Here is a 17107-nt window from a genome sequence, read left to right as displayed (position 1 = left end):
TTTAAAGAGGGTTGTCTGGTTTCAGTGTGGATCTACAGATGTCACCACTGTTATTCTGACTGGCTTAACATGTTAACACAACAAAAACACATTAAAGTAATACAACAAATCATGTTAACCCCCTTAGTGACCACCAATATGCCTTTTTACTGATGTAAACAAAGGGGGTTTAAGACAGATAGCTTGGGTAATCAATGATTATATGTACCCAAAATGGTGCTTCAAAAACTATAAATTGTCCTGCAAAAAATAAGGCCTCAAAAGGTAAATTGATAAAAAAAACAAAAAAAGTTTTGCTATGCACATGTTTATTCCCTTTGTGTGTATTGGAACAAAACCAAAAAAAGGGTGGAAAAAAAGCAAATTGGACATAATGTCACACCAAACTCCAAAAATGGGCTGGACAAAAATTATTAGCACCCTTAACTTATTATTTGGTTGCACGCCCCTTTGGTAAAAAAAAAAAAAAAAAAAAAAAAAAAAAAAACTGAAATCAGGTGCTTCCTATAACCATCAATAAGCTTCTGACACCCCTCACCTGGAATTTTGGACCACTCTTCCTTAGCAAACTGCTCCAGGTCTCTCTTATTAGAAGGGCGCCTTTGTCCCAACAGCAATTTTAAGATCTCTCCATAGGTGTTCAATGAGATTAAGATCTGGACTCATTGCTGGCCACTTCAGAACTCTCCAGCGCTTTGTTGCCATCCATTTCTGGGTGCTTTTTGGCACATGTTTGGGGTCATTGTCCTGCTGGAAGACCCAAGTTCTCGGACGCAAACCCAGCTTTCTGACACTGGGCTCTACAGTGTGACCCAAAATCCGTTGGTAATCCTTAGATTTCATGATGCCTTGCACACATTCAAGGCACCCAGTGCCAGAGGCAGCAAAACAACCCCAAAACATCAATTAACCTCCGCCTTATTTTACTGTAGGTACTGTGTTCTTTTCTTCGTAGGCCTCATTCCATTTTCGGTAAACAGTAGAATGATGTGCTTTACCAAAAAGCTCTATCTTGGTTTCATCTTGGCTTACTTAAGTTAATTTTGACAAAATGTAGTCTTGCTTTTTTATGTCTCTGTCAGCAGTGGGGTCCTCCTGTATCTCCTGCCATTGCGTTTAATTTCATTTAAATGTCGACGGAGAGTTTGTGCTGACACTGATGCTCCCTGAGCCTGCAGGACAGTTTGAATATCTTTGGAACTTGAACACCTTTCATCAATTTTTCTCTTCCATCCATGCCCAGGGAGATTAGCTAGAGTGCCATGGGTTGCAAACTTCTTGATAATGTTGCGCACTGTGGACAAAGGCAAACCTAGATCTCTGGAGATGGACTTGTAACCTTGAGATTGTTGATATTTTTCCACAATTCTGGTTCTCAAGTCCTCAGACAGTTCTCTTCTCTTTCTGTTGTCCATACTTAGTGTGGCACACACACAGACACACAATGCAAAGCCTAAGTGAACTTCTTTACTTTTTATTTGCTTTCATGTGTGATTTTTATATTGCCCACACGTTACTTCCCCCAGATGAGTTTAAAGAAGCATCAAATGCTTGAAAATCTTATTTATCCACAATTTTGAAAGGGTGCCAATCATTTTGTCCAGCCCATTTTTGAGTTTGGTGTGACATTATGTCCAGTTAGCTTTTTTCCCCTCCTTTTTTTAGTTTTGTTCCAATACACACAAAGGGAATAAACATGTGTATAGAAAAACATGTGTTACTGCAATACTTTTCTGTGAGAAATACTTCATTTTATTTCAGGGGTGCCAACATTTACTGCCATGACTGTAAAAGTATAAGTTCACACAGAATAAACTAAATATAAATTATAAACGATAAATTAGAATATACAAGCTGGGCCCTCACAATTATATCTAACAGCAACAGGGCTATACACTATGTGTGTCACTTTAGCCACTGATATGCAAGGCCTTGTAGTCACAGAGTTAGTAACCAATTCTAGTTATTAGAAGTTGCCTACCACTCGATAAAACCGATACAGATACTGTAACAAATGCAAAGTTTTGACACTCAATGTTAATTGTGTAATATAATTGTATTTTAAACTTCTTAAAAATATGGCAGTAACACCCTTTGCTGACCCAAGTTTAGTTGAGTAAAATGGCAAAAGTTTATAGCCATGGGCCCCACCTCCAATGCAAAACCCAGAATAGCAAATTATAATCCACCCCCGAACCCACTTGCAATGTAACATTTATAAAAACTGTTTATCCAGCCAAAATTCGGTGAAGACTGTACAGGGAGTGCTACCATGCTGTCCAGTCAAACCTTGGTTGGTTGACCCATTAGTGAGGCTGAAAGAGGAGCAATCCTAGAAAATTCACCTCTCAAAGAGAATGTTAGACCACAGTTTCCTGTAATGGTGTGTGTATGTGTGTATGTGTAATATATATGTATGAAGAAAAAAAGAAATGGCAGCACAGTCACAGATAAAAAATGGATGAAGGGTGCAAAAAAGCCCAGTATGGATATAAGCCAATCCAATAAGATGCAGACGATGAAAAGGCTTATTTAACCATAAGGCTGTAGCGACGTTTCGGTGTTTGTGTATATATGTATATATATATATATATATATATATATATATATATATATATATATATATATATATATACACACACACACACACACACACACGTTTCCTGTAATGGTGTAATAAAAAAAAATAATTATATTATAAATATATATATATATATATATATATATATATATATATATATATATATAATATATATTATATATATATACACACACACACACACACACACATACATATACATATATACACATATATACATACACGCATATATATACACATACATACATATACACACATACACAGTACAGACCAAAAGTTTGGACACACCTTCTCATTCAAAGAGTTTTCTTTATTTTCATGACTATAAAAATTGTAGATTCACACTGAAGGCATCAAAACTATGAATTATCACATGTGGAATTATATACATAACAAAAAAGTGTGAAACAACTGAAAATGTCATATTCTAGGTTCTTCAAAGTAGCCACCTTTTGCTTTGATTACTGCTTTGCACACTCTTGGCATTCTCTTGATGAGCTTCAAGAGGTAGTCACCTGAAATAGTCTTCCAACAGTCTTGAAGGAGTTCCCAGAGATGCTTAGCACTTGTTGGCCCTTTTGCAGTCACTCTGCGGTCCAGCTCACCCCAAACCATCTCGATTGGGTTCAGGTCCGGTGACTGTGGAGGCCAGGTCATATGGCGCAGCACCCCATCACTCTCCTTCATGGTCAAATAGCCCTTACACAGCCTGGAGGTGTGTTTGGGGTCGTTGTCCTGTTGAAAAATAAATTATGGTCCAACTAAACGCAAACCGGATGGAATAGCATGCCGCTGCAAGATGCTGTGGTAGCCATACTGGTTCAGTATGCCTTCAATTTTGAATAAATCCCCAACAGTGTCACAAGCAAAGCACCCCCACACCATCACACCACCTCCTCCATGCTTCACGGTGGGAACCAGGCATGTAGAGTCCATCCGTTCACCTTTTCTGCATCGCACAAAGACACAGTGGTTGGAACCAAAGAACTCAAATTTGGACTCATCAGACCAAAGCACACATTTCCACTGGTCTAATGTCTATTCCTTGTGTCCTTTAGCCCAAACAAGTCTCTTCTGCTTGTTGCCTGTCCTTAGCAGTGGTTTCCTAGCAGATATTCTACCATGAAGGCCTGATTCACTGAGTCTCCTCTTAACAGTTTTTCTAGAGAGGTGTCTGCTGCTAGAACTCTGTGTGGCATTGACCTGGTCTCTAATCTGAGCTGCTGTTAACCTGCGATTTCCGAGGCTGGTGGCTCGGGTGAACTTATCCTCCGCAGCAGAGGTGACTCTTGGTCTTTCTTTCCTGGGGCGGTCCGCATGCGAGCCAGTTTCTTTGTAGCGCTTGATGGTTTTTGTGACTGCACTTGGGGACACTTTCAAAGTTTTCCCAATTTTTCGGACTGACTGACTTTCATTTCTTAAAGTAATGATGGCCACTCGTTTTTCTTTACTTAGAATTTGTATTATGGCAAGAAAAAAGCAGCTAACAGTCTATTCAGTAGGACTATCAGCTGTGTATCCACCTGACTTCTCCACAAGGAAACTGATGTTCCCAACCCCATTTATAAGGCAAGAAATCCCACTTATTAAACCTGACAGGGCACACCTGTGAAGTGAAAGCCATTTCAGGTGACTACCTCTTGAAGCTCATCAAGAGAATGCCAAGAGTGTGCAAAGCAGTAATCAAAGCAAAAGGTGGCTACTTTGAAGAACCTAGAATATGACATTTTCAGTTGTTTCACACTTTTTTGTTATGTATATAATTCCACATGTGTTAATTCATATTTTTGATGCCTTCAGTGTGAATCTACAATTTTCATAGTCATGAAAATAAAGAAAACTCTTTGAATGAGAAGGTGTGTTCAAACTTTTGGTCTGTACTGTAAATATATATATATATAATTTTTTTCATCAAATTTTTTAAAGAATTAATAACTTCTCTAAGTAGTAAAAATCCTGACACTTACCTGTTTAATATTTCAAATGTTTTTTGTTTTATAATATGTTCCTTACGCCTTGAATTCAGAGCCAGTGTCCAGTTGTGTATCACCTGTAAAATAATGAATCACTTATGCCAAGACGAAAAATGAACTGCTCATCTAATCCTAGTCAAATCCCTTCTTTAAGGCCCTTTGCAGAAGAATAATATTTCTGTCTGTGCAATCTCTGCTCCACCACCACCTAAACTCTACACTGAACCATTATAGTCAATGAGTAATATTCACATGAGCAATTTTTCACACAGACCATTCGTTTGTGCCAGGACGTTCATAGCATGTCCCATCATTTTCCAATTCCCCTGCAAGACTTACTGAAGTAAACGCATCTGACCAAACAAGTCCATCAGAAAACTCATCCATGCCCATCATCCAGCACATGTTTGCAATCTTCCATCGGAAAGGTAGCATTATAGATCATATAATATATAACTTAGCATTATTCTATAAAAGTTACAGAATCCCATGTTACATTTGCCTACCACTCGATAAAACCTAGAGGCTTCTACTTCCATGTGCATTGTAGCCATTCAGTACAAATGACCCTGGTCCTGACCACTTTTAAGAACAGATACTACATTTGACCTTAGCCAAAAGGCAGAGACACTTTAGATGGGGCAAAATCACGTGAACAGGGCCTGTATTGCCACACATGTAATCATATACAGGCAAAAAGGTACCTGTGTTACCATAGGACACCCCATACAGAACCATATTATGAGGCCCTCTTGCTGATATAGGAAAATACCTGTTGTAATACATGGTCTGATGGATCAAGCCATAATACTTTATCAGATTCATAGATCTGACTGTAAAACAAAAATACTTTGCATGCCTTCATATGAAATATGAAGCATATAAAAAAGGTACCATATGGTTACTAACTTCACACAACTTTGCATAAATCAACCTTACAAGTGACTATAAGAAACTTTGTAAACTAATATATTACAAAAAATTGGTTTGATCTCCTCTTATCAGATTTTATCCTCTCTTTATAAATTAATGTTCAATCTGAATGCAGTCTGTTGAATTCATCTTGCAAGACCCAGTCAACTCATTGTGAAGGATCAAATTATTGTTGTTTTATGGAGAGATGAGAATTCGCTTCAGTAATTTTGCATAATGTCTCATATGGTGCTTCTGAGTAGATTCTGCTCCCCAATATGTATGGGAGACGACATAGCAGCTAGTCTCCACCCATTGACTGAGGGTGAACTGAGAATTCCCGTAAATGCAAGTGTAGGTACTGTACATTTTGCTGTGCTAGCACTGACCTTAACATAACATTTGTGTTAGGACATTTTACAAAGACTGAGGTCCAATGTGTATGGTTTTGCATACTGAAATACAGAGGGAACATTTACATTGCCAAAACACAGTTACCAACCTGTGTAGGTCGACGTCTCCTTGAAAAGGGGTCATCAAGTTGCACAATTTGAATAAGAATATATTCATCATCACGTCGATCAATCAAATCTCCAGCAAATGGACCATCAACTTCTAGTTTTAGAAGTGCAGAGTCACGAAAGTCTGTAAGATTTGCAGCTTGTAGGGAATTGTTAAGGGCATATGGCTTATAGATCAGACATTAGGGAATACTGTTGTGCAGGCATTGAGGGGTGCAGGGAGAGCATAAATCATTGCAGAAAACATTGAAGAATGAATATAGTGTATTACATTTTTCTAGAAGCTTCGGGTACTTTCACACTAGCGTTATTCTTTTCCGGCATAGAGTTCCGTCCTAGGGGCTCAATACCAGAAAAGAACTGATCAGTTTTATCCTAATGTATTCTGAATGGAGAGCAATCTGTTCAGGATGCATCAGGATGTCTTCAGTTCAGTCTTTTTGCCTTTTCAGGATGGAGATAATACCGCAGCATGCTGCAGTTCTATCTCCATTTACAAAATTCCGGAACACTTGCCGGAATCCCGGATTCTGCATTTTTCCCCATTGAAATGGCCCAGAGTGTTCCTGCAAAACGGATCCGGCATTACGGTCTACGCATGCTCAGACCGCAAAAAATGTGAATAAATAAATAAATGCCGGCATTTCAATGAGCTTGTCATACAGATCAGGATCCTGATCCGTCTGAAATGCCATCAGTTTGCATATGTTTTGACTGATTTGGCAGGCAGTTCCGGCAACAGAGCGGCCTGCCTGAATCCTCTGCCGCAAGTGTGAAAGTACCCTTACTTCTAAATAAACTACAATACATACTTGACTTATCAAAGTGCAAGGGTTTGAGGAAAGAAACTGATGCAAGTTAGGCTTTATTCACGCTGCCAGTGTTCGGTCAGTAATTTCCATCAGTGATTGTGAGCCAAAACCAGCTGCAGGTCTTAACGCAGAACTGCTGCAGATCTTTCACTTATACCTTATGGGCTTATGCACATGACCATTCTGTTTTTTGCGGTCCGCAAAACACGGAAGCCGTCCGTGTGCCTTCCGCAATTTGTGGAATGGAAAACAGACGAGAATAAGACATGTTCTATTTTTTTGCGGGGCCACGGAATGGAGCAACTGATGCGGACAGCAAACTGAGTGCTGTACGCATCTTTTGCAGCCCACTGAAGTGAATGGGTCCACATCAGAGCCGCAAAAACTGCAGCACAGATGCAGACCAGAACAGTCGTGTGCATGAGGCCTAGCTCTGGGGCAATTCACTGATCAAACACAGACATGCGAATAAGGCCTTACTAGTATAGATGAATACATTGGCAGCCAATAGATATTGTTTTAGCAAAAACATTATTAGATTTTGTATAGATTGGGCATATTAAAAATCTCCCCTCATTTGTCTAGGTAATTGTCCTGAAATAAATATTTATATGACCTATGCATAGGGCAAGGAGATGTTAATGTAGTAAACAGTCTATCAATATCTTCTGCCTCTTATGTGTGGCTAACACCTTTTCTCCTGCTTCAGTGCGCTCACTACCCGCTACCCCTTGGATTGCCAAAAATAACAGAACGTCAGGTCAGGAATGTGCACTGCAGTTCAATTAATGTCTATGGGAGTTCCAGAGATATCATGGCACTGTACTTGGCAATCACCAGAACTCCTATATGAATGGAGAGGAATTTCACATGCCAGAACTGCCGCTCTTTTTATTCTGGCAGCACTTTAAGGGGTATGGGTTACCCATTCTCAGGATGATTAGTGGTCCCGGTGGTAGGACTCCCACTGATCTAATAGTTATCCCCTATGCCGTGATTGGGGATAATGTTTAACAATCAGACTACCCCTTTAGCAAGGAGGATTATTGCTGTGGAGGGGTCAAGTGTAGTGTGCACAGCAGGCCCATAGACTCTATGCACTTCTGCTTTGCCTATGCACCTACGCTCAGCCTACCTAAGGTCTGCAGGAGGTAGGGGCAGCGCAGCCTACTACAGAGCCTAGCTTTGATGACATCAGTGCATATGCGTCCTCAGGCCAAAGGCAGGTATAGGCCTATGGCTGCCACAGCCTTGAAAATCCAGAGCACAGTGCATGCATCCTCCCAGGGCCATTTAGTGAATTATTCACTGAATGGGCCTGGAAGGTTGCATAATGGCCAGTTTAACAGTGCCCGGGTTGCCCCAAAGTTCCAGTATTCTAACAATTACCTGTATTGTCATCTGTGAACTGTGGGGAGCCCACAGATGCAACATGCGTCTCAAGCAACCCAGATCCTGGAGACCATTTCTGCTATCTCAAGACACCTCCTGTCCCACAAGAGGCTTTCACAGTTTGCTTCACCTAGGAAAATATTTTCCTGTGCATATTGATGCAGATTCATGAATTACCAGTGTGTGGGATCACACGTATAATTTGCAAAAAAACAGGATGACTCCAATAGCTTCCCACAGTAGTTGTTAACGTAGGCCCTAGATGGAGAATCACATGCATATATACAGACTGCTCTGAAAGATTTAACACAACCAATGCAAGCATTTGTCGTTAAGTTATTTTCCTAAATATTTAAAAACATTAATGCCTACTGTGCCCAATGTCTTTCATTTGTGAAGATATTTAAAGGAATATTAATGCCACTGAGCTTCTATACTTGGAAATATATAGCTCACACATACAATAAAAAGGCACCCAGTCGTTCTATTGACTCCGGATTGTAAAGAGCGCTAGATTATAAGCCTTTGCTCACTTATAAGCGTTTGCTTCCTTTGTGGAACTCAGATGAAAAATCATCAATAAATACATTTAAAATAGAAGTCCTGGCAAGAAAAGACTGAATTATATATGATTAAAAACAATCATCTCACCCTGAGATATGCCATTAACGTATTCTTCACTAAGAAGAAAGCATTCTTTCACTGCAAGGTTTCATTTACATATGTGATTGGGTCTATAATGTTCATAGTATAACAAAGTGCGATTCTAGAGAATAAAAATGTATATAGCGGTGACCAAAAACCATTATATGTATAGGGAAAAACAATTACTATAATCTCATGAATACCTTCCCATCTCAAACTAAAGCAAAGAAAACCCAGGTGGCTGTCTATTTGATACATGGCCAGGGTTATTCTTTGCAGTGTCTTTATGCACTCTCTGACTAGGAGTAGGTTTACACAGACTTTTTTGGACAGCGACAACTGAACTTAATATCAGATTTATGGGTATGGGGCAGTGTTGGACTGGGGTTCCTTGGTCCCACCAGAGGAATCCAGGGTTTATGCTCAGGGTCCCAAGCTCTGTACCATCAATAAAGTCTAATAGGTTTTGAATAGAAGAAATAGATCCTAGTGGCAAGTGAATAGCTCCTGGACCTTTGGGGCATACTATGGCTTCAGAGACTGGGCCAACTGGAGGATCCTCTGGTACTTAGGTCGGCCAGTCAGCCCCTGGTATTGACTGGAGATGAGCTAATCAATTTCTACAAGTCAACATGTCTTATCAACAGGAATTCTTCACTTATGAATGACTGTCCCCTTGGCTGAAAAACTGCCTCCTGCAGCACGCACAGTGATTGCTCTGGAAGCAATGGTTCAGACACAATAATGTCAGGGCCAGGGGAGATGTCTGACTGACAAGCAAGCAACAGGAGGAGCTTTTTTAGCCAAGTGGACAACCCCTCACAGGTAAAGAACTGCTGCTGATAAGACAAATATTCATTTATCTCTATTAATGAACTTAGCCTTGAGGAAAGAAGGGAAAGGGGAGAAGTGTTCTTTATAAAAAGCTAAAAGCAAGGAAAAGGGGTAAGATCAGGAACAATATCAGGAAATATTGTACTGAAAGAGTTGTTCGAGCTTGGAACAAACTTCCAGCAGATATGGTTTGGAAATCTACAGTAAGTGAATTGAAACAGGTCTGGGATAAACCCGTATGTATCCCAAGTAAGAAATAATATAATGGCAGACTAGATGGACTAGGAGGTCTTTGCCTTCTGCCAATCTTCTATGGAACGCATGTTCTTGTAGCAACTCTTTGCTGGTCCCAATTCTAGACTTAGAGGACCTATAGCTTCTTTAATTCCCACGCAAATTCACAGTTGACGCGACACAGTGAAGTGATAAATATCACATAAAAAAAGAAAAAGAATGGGTGCATGCCTCCAGGGAGACAGAATACAAATCCTTACCAGTCCATAACAGACTTGCCTGTTGTTACTTTCATTCCCCATATGACAACAATTCTGGAGCATGTATTCTTATGACCATGTCATACCTTTACTATTCTTGCTAGAAGTTATAAATGAATTACTAGAAGTTTGCAATGAAGGTCCAGGTGCGTGTCACCAGTTAAGGGTATGTTCCTGCACAGTCTGACACTGGCAGCACTGACTAGATACTGTCAGGCTGTGCAGGGACACCTCCCCACACCCCAACTGCAAACAACTATATGGACCTTCACTGCTAGCGATTCATAAATCCTAGCAGGAAAAAAAAAGGCACGACAATATAAAGAGTCATAAGAATAGATGCTCAAGAATTGTTGGTTTCTATAGTAGTTTCTATAACATAAGTCTTCAAAGGGGTTTTCAGAGTACAAATTCTTGTGGGGTAAACTGCAGAGAGACTGTTATAAAAAAAATAAAAAAATCTGCTCCCCGAGCCCCATCAGATCCAATGCCACTAGTCTCTCCTCTCCACTGGGCTGTAATCATGACGTACCCATTCAGGTAGCGTAGAGGTGGCACTGGGTGAGAAAGGAGAGTTTACATTTTTGTTAATAAACCAATAAATAATAGACCGGAATGTCTGAAATGGGTCATTCACCTTAGATAACTATTGGCTGAATGCTAATTTGGCCAATATCTATTAATCCATACTTCCTCATACACAGAGGTGGACAATACCATATATACAACCTATGCAGATCCACAGGGGCCATGAAGGTATAGGAGCTCACTGCCACGCTAAAATAACTTTCTTATTATGCATTTGTGTCTAAGGGACTTAGCTAAAAAAATATATTTTGTAATTACTAGTGAATTGAGGAAGACAAATCAGCACCATTAAAAGGGTTATTAAAGAGAGAGCGGACGTGGTACAATTTTTACACATAGTCCTCTGCAGTCTGTGTCCATCAGTGACCATATATGTAAGCTTTGCCATGCATGTTCTCAATGGAAAGAAGGGAGGCTTGTTCATATCTGCATTGGAGGCTCCGTTCAGGGCCTTAGCCGCACATGCAATCTGTTTGGCCTTGTTTGAGTCAGTTATGTGCTGTGTCCGGCACTTGTGTTATTTTTAATTTTCTACTCCTGCAGCAGAGAAGAACAAAAGAAACTCATGCTCATCCTTCTTTTCTCCAATATCTGCTGATGGGGGAGAGCTGGTAGACCCCGTAATTATTAGATGGGCAGCCGGACGTTTGCTTGACTTAACAAAATGGTCAGACTATATAGCACTGTCAAGTGACTAAAGAATAGTATTATATTATGACTAGTTGGAATCTAACATTTTATGCGGCAATGTTAGAAATTCAACTACAAAAAAGGTGTTTTCAAATGGCAAGAAGCAAGCGGTGTGAAAAAGATTTTTTGTTTAACAATTTAATTGTGATAAATGTAGCTGTGTCATACTGCGTGTAGCCGAATTTCTAAACTTAGAAGCAAATTAGCAAGTATGGGATGAGAGGGATGTCTACAGTTTGTCAGCATAATGAAAGAGGAAAGAGATTCAAATTGTAGTCAGAGTGCAATTTTCTATTATTTGTACTAGTATCTTCTAATCCTGCCTTAATAAGGAAATGGGTAAGGAGAAGGTCTCAGATTCCAGATGATTAGAATGTAAATTATTCAAGCGTATCTAGGTACAGCTGAATTAACTACAGCAAGGAATATATGTCAGAATGGACTGAGACCTTGGTGAACACCAATCTTCTATAGCAGGGATCAGCAACCTTTGGCTCTCCAGCTGCTGTGAAACTACGAGTCCCAGCATGCAACATGCTTGGCTGTTGTTCTAACTCCCATAGAAGTGGACGTATAGTTTCAGAACAGATGGACTGACGGCGGTTGCTGATCCCTGCACTATAGAGTAGTATGATCAAATGTGACAATTTTTACAACTTCTTTATTTAGGTTTTTCAACTAAGCTGGAAAACACAATCAAGTAGGTACGTTAATCCTTTACAGATTAAGGGCTCATGCACACACACTCTTTTTTTTTGCTTTCAGTATACTGGCAGGTTTTTTTTTTTTTTTTTTTAGTTCAGTATGCGTTACTTATACTGAACCATTAATTTCAATGGGTCAGCAAAAAAAACAAAAAATGGAAGTGTCCGTATTTCCATTTTTCCGTTCAAAGATAGAACATGTCCCATCATTGCCCGCAAATCACGTTCCGTGGCTCCATTCAAGTCAATGGGTCCGCAAAAAAAAACTAAAGTACTCCGTATGTCTTCCGTATCAGTTCCATTTTTTGCAGAACTATCTATTGGAAATGTTATGCCCAGACCAATTTTTTCTATGGAATTACTGTATACTGTATATGCCGAATGGAAAAACGGAACGGAACCGGAAACACTACTGAAGAAATTTTTTTTTTTTTTTTTAATGGATGTTAAAAACTGCCCGCAAAATACTGAAAAAGCCATACAGCCATGTGCATGAGCCCTAAAGGGATTGTGCAGCATGTAATATTGATGACCTATCCTCAGGATAGGTCATCAATATCTTATCGTGGGGGTCCATGCTTATGACCATCCTGCAGTCCAGCAGAATGACTGCTTGTACACTATACAAAAAAGTACCAGCCTATGTGAGCTCCCACTGTCCCGGTCACCAGAGAGGCTGCAATTTTTTCTTATAGTGTGCAAGCACGACCACCACTGATGGATTACAGGGTAGTTGTAACCATGGAAATGAGCAGTGCATAATGTGATAGAAAAATGAATCAAACCGGTAAAGTAAGCAATATGGACAATATGACTTCTTCCTCAGGTGACTTCGAAAACGCGTCTTGGTTGCCCTGCCAGTCTGCCAAATAATCTACAAGACCAACAGGAGGACTACAAGGCTCAGCGCAACTTTGCCCAATGATTACCGCTGTTAGGACCATTCTCCCCCAGCGTACCTCCACCAGAGTCTAAAGACACGGCACACGTGACCATTCTTCCTGCTCAGCCGCTCGAACTGACAGACCTCAAGCGCGCACACAGAACAAGTGGGACGCCGACATTCCAAGCTGTGTGAGAAGGACATTTTCGCATGGGCCGCCTGGATCTTCGGAACACCCTCCAGACAGGTAACTCTAGCGGAGCACATCGCAGCCATAGTGGGATGCCACTGCTGGTAGATGTATGGCCCGCTAACACATATGTATACATATACATGAGATCTTTGACCATTATTTTCAGCATAAGCATTATAACGTTACTCATACCGGCAAAAGACTGCTGACTTTTTGACATTTATATCAACTCTATACATCCTTTTTGGAACTATACGCATTATTCATTTCCATATTTGAGGAACTTCTATTTTTATTGCAACCATCTCTATTACCTCTGTGAAAACATAAGAGGTAATTTTTTATTATTTTTTTACACCCGCTTAGAGAGGACAAACTGAACTACTATAGAGACATCCTATGTAGTCAGTTGGCCGCTGCCTATCTGCACCATTGACCATCCTCTCGTAGGTCTAACCAAGGGGCCTTCTGCACTCACGTTCCTCTGCCATGGCTGATGTGGCAGTGTGGGGGGTAGGAGCAGTTCCAGCTCCATCAGCAGCAAATTGAGTATAAAGTCACCCAACTAGTGAAGAAACTAATCACCAGCAGCAGGATTTCCACCCACCAATGCCTGATGCATCAGACTAGATCATCCATGGTGCCACACCAACGCTTTGACAAAAGAGACAGTTTTCTTCTGGCTACCTGCCTCAGCTACTATTCTGATGCTGCCACAAATCTGATGCCAAGTGCTCCTTCTTTCACCCACCATCTTCAGCTGTTACTGGTATTGCCACCCACCTCCCCACTCTGTCACTGGGTCACTCTGAGGTCTCCTGATGCTGCTGCCACCTCCACACTATGTCACCTTGCCACTGTGGCCGTCTGATTATGTTGCTGCCACCACCATGCTCTGTCAGTGTGCCACTCTGTGGCCTCCTGATGCTGCTGCCACCTTCACACTGTAATTGTGCCACTCTGTGGTCTCCTCTTGCTTCTACATCACAACTATGTCATAGGGCCACTCTGTGGACTTCTCATGCTGGTCCCTTCCTCCCCACTTCATGACTGGGCAACGATTTTGCCTTTCGGCCTGGTTGATATTTATTTGACCCATCTTCTGATCTGTCAGAAGGAAGGAAAAATGAGACATGCATGACATGGTTCTTATTGGGCATCAGAAATAGCTTATGATTTGGTAGCCAAAAGCAGGAGTGGGTACAAAAAAACGTATAAGACATGCAAATATTCAATTCACGTGTCACCTTTGTTTTGGATCCACTCCTGTTTTTTTTGGCTCTAGCAATACTAATTGATTACGGACCAAATGCTGACCGAGTTAAAGCGAATGCTCCACAGACAGTATCCGTTTTTTGGGGGTTACTGGTCTGACAGATCAGAGGAAGAACAAAATAATCAGTGACTTCAACACAAACTTACTGCTGATAACTTCTCCACTCTGTCAGGGGGGCTCTGCTTGTATAAGCGTTGAACAGGTTCTGTAGACATCTATATGGAATCAGTGAATTGGTGTAAAGGAGTGAGCTCTTTCACGTTCTAGTAGGAACATGGGCCTCTGCATGGTTTTTTATACCTGGAACTAACCGACCTGTAAGGCTGAGTTCACGCAAGTTATTTGGTCAGTTTTGGCCCTGTAACTGCCCAAATAAGTGACGTATACATTGATTTTAAGAGTGACGCTTGTCATCTACATGTCATACTGAATCACAGTATTGTTTCACTACCACAGCAGACTTCCTATGTGTGTTACTGCATGGCACAGTGTTCTACACCACTATGAAGGCTCTCTGCAGCCAGCAAACAGCCATTTTTTAAAGCGATTCGCCACTAATAAATTCGGATCAAACTGAATTTCTTCGAAAAATTTGGCGAACCGGCCGAATAAATTTTTTTGAGAGATTTGCTCATCTCTAGCAGTTACCATGAGTACCTGTGCATGTGCACAATAGGCATGAACCACTGACATTGCACATGCTGCTAAAATTGATTTAGCAGTGCATGCAAATTTTTTGATGTGGATGCGTGGGCAAATCTGCACACATCTCATCACAAATGCTCACAGTAAGGGCTCATGCACACAACTATGTATTTTGCTGTCCGCAAAAAATACGGATGTGAGGCTATGTTAATCTGCTGGCACAGTGGAGAATCATCTGAAAGTGTCTAGAGCTGTGGGAATAGTACCTCACAATTGTAAATTCGTTAACATGAACAAATTGTTTAAGATCAATGGATTTGCACTTATTCGGTTATTCCCAGCAATATTTAGGGTCTCATAGATCAAAACCCTACCTAACTTCTATGAGCTACTTGATTAGCTGGTTATATGTGATGTTAAATACTATTGAGTAAAAAGGACAACTTCTATGGGCTAACCAGAATCTGCTTCATCAGGCAAATCTACAATTTAAGGATGGAGATAAAAACACATTTAAAAGATATTAAACATTGGTCCATAGGGCGATGCATAATTAAAAGGATTATCTGGCCTGAGAGTTTACCAAGCAAATTGCTTGAAACCAGTGCCCAATATAAAAAAATATATATATATAAAAAAAAAAAAAAAAAAATCACCAGTTCACAGTTCCAGCACATGAGTGATGAGGCGACAGTGATTGACCACAATGGTCATGGAATCAGGCCACTTCTGGTCCAGTAGGGACCCGAATTGGCCAGGAACAGGTCCGCAGCAAGGGAATGGTGAGACAGCAGTTTGTTTGTGTTTTTTCTAAATTGGGGACAGGTTTCAAGGATTGGATTGGTTGAATGAAACTAAATCTTTTCAATATTTTAAGCCAGAGCCGTAAAACTGCTTTTTGTTACAGATGGAACAGCAAAAAGAGTATCCATGTAAGGGCTCAACCACATGAACGTATTTTTTGTCCGCATGCGATCCACATTTTTTTGCGGGTCATATGTGGACAGATTCCATTCAACGGCATACGATTCCATTCTGTGGCATATGCAAAAAGATAGAACATGTCCTGTTCATGTCCACATTACGAACAAGGATTGGACTGTTTGGTCATGGCCTCGACATACCATTCTGCAAAATGAAGAACGCACACAGCCACTATCCAGGGTCGTTTGCATGAGCCCTAATGCAGGGATCAGCAAGCTGTGACACTCCAGCTGTTGTGAAACTATAACTCTCAGCATGCACACTTGCTCAGCTGTTTTCACAACTCCCTGTAGATTCACTACGGCTGCAGTGTAGGGAGCTTGCTGACCTCTGAGGTAGTGGATCATAAATCCAGGGGGTAGACCAAGATCTTGTGTCATTGATTGGAATTTTATATCAGCTCTAATTCCCAAAATTCTCTCTGCCTGTTAGATCGTTCTTGGGAGAGCAAATGATAAGGTGAAAAAATTCAATTTACCAGGATCAAAAAGATACACTAATGTGTATGTATATAAGAACCTTAAAGGGGTAATCCCATCTCATTGATAAGAGATGGGAATTTGCTATAGAAGTGCCTTGAGCATTTTTGTAATCATGTTCCTTTAGCAAATCCCTACCCATCTAGGAAAAAATCTTTCAATCCTACCCCACTGTTGTCTTCTGGTATTCACTAGATACGGCCGAGCCTGCGTAGAACATATTTTATTCCCCCGGCCCGGCTGCACATCGCCGTCTTGAACGCGCATATCACTGTCTTGAAAGTGCACGCCGCCGCGCATACGCCATGGTGACTTCTTCCTGGTCAGTATAGTACAGAGGCGCGCACGCGCAATGATGACTTCTTCCTGGCCGCGTATAGTACAGATGCGCATGCTTTGTATGCAGCACAGCTCTGTACTATACTTGGCCAGGAAGAACTCACTATTGCACATGCGCAGCGGCATGCGCGTTCGCAGCACTGT

At 40.8% G+C, this 17107-nt stretch overlaps 1 protein-coding gene across 1 annotated transcript in view; it reads right to left on the bottom strand.

Moving 5' to 3' along the window:
• Positions 1-17107, bottom strand: part of OCA2 (OCA2 melanosomal transmembrane protein) — a 439010-nt gene that overhangs the window by 205286 nt on the left and 216617 nt on the right. The window contains exons 7-8 of the mRNA XM_044285952.1: positions 5987-6144; positions 4567-4649 (exon numbers count right to left, since the gene is read on the bottom strand). Of these exons, the coding sequence (XP_044141887.1) occupies positions 4567-4649; positions 5987-6144 (241 nt within the window). The remainder of the gene's footprint in view (positions 1-4566; positions 4650-5986; positions 6145-17107) is intronic.

This window comes from Bufo gargarizans, chromosome 3, assembly GCF_014858855.1.
Source record: "Bufo gargarizans isolate SCDJY-AF-19 chromosome 3, ASM1485885v1, whole genome shotgun sequence".
Lineage (NCBI taxonomy): Eukaryota > Metazoa > Chordata > Amphibia > Anura > Bufonidae > Bufo > Bufo gargarizans.
This window is presented reverse-complemented; position numbering and strand designations above follow the sequence as displayed.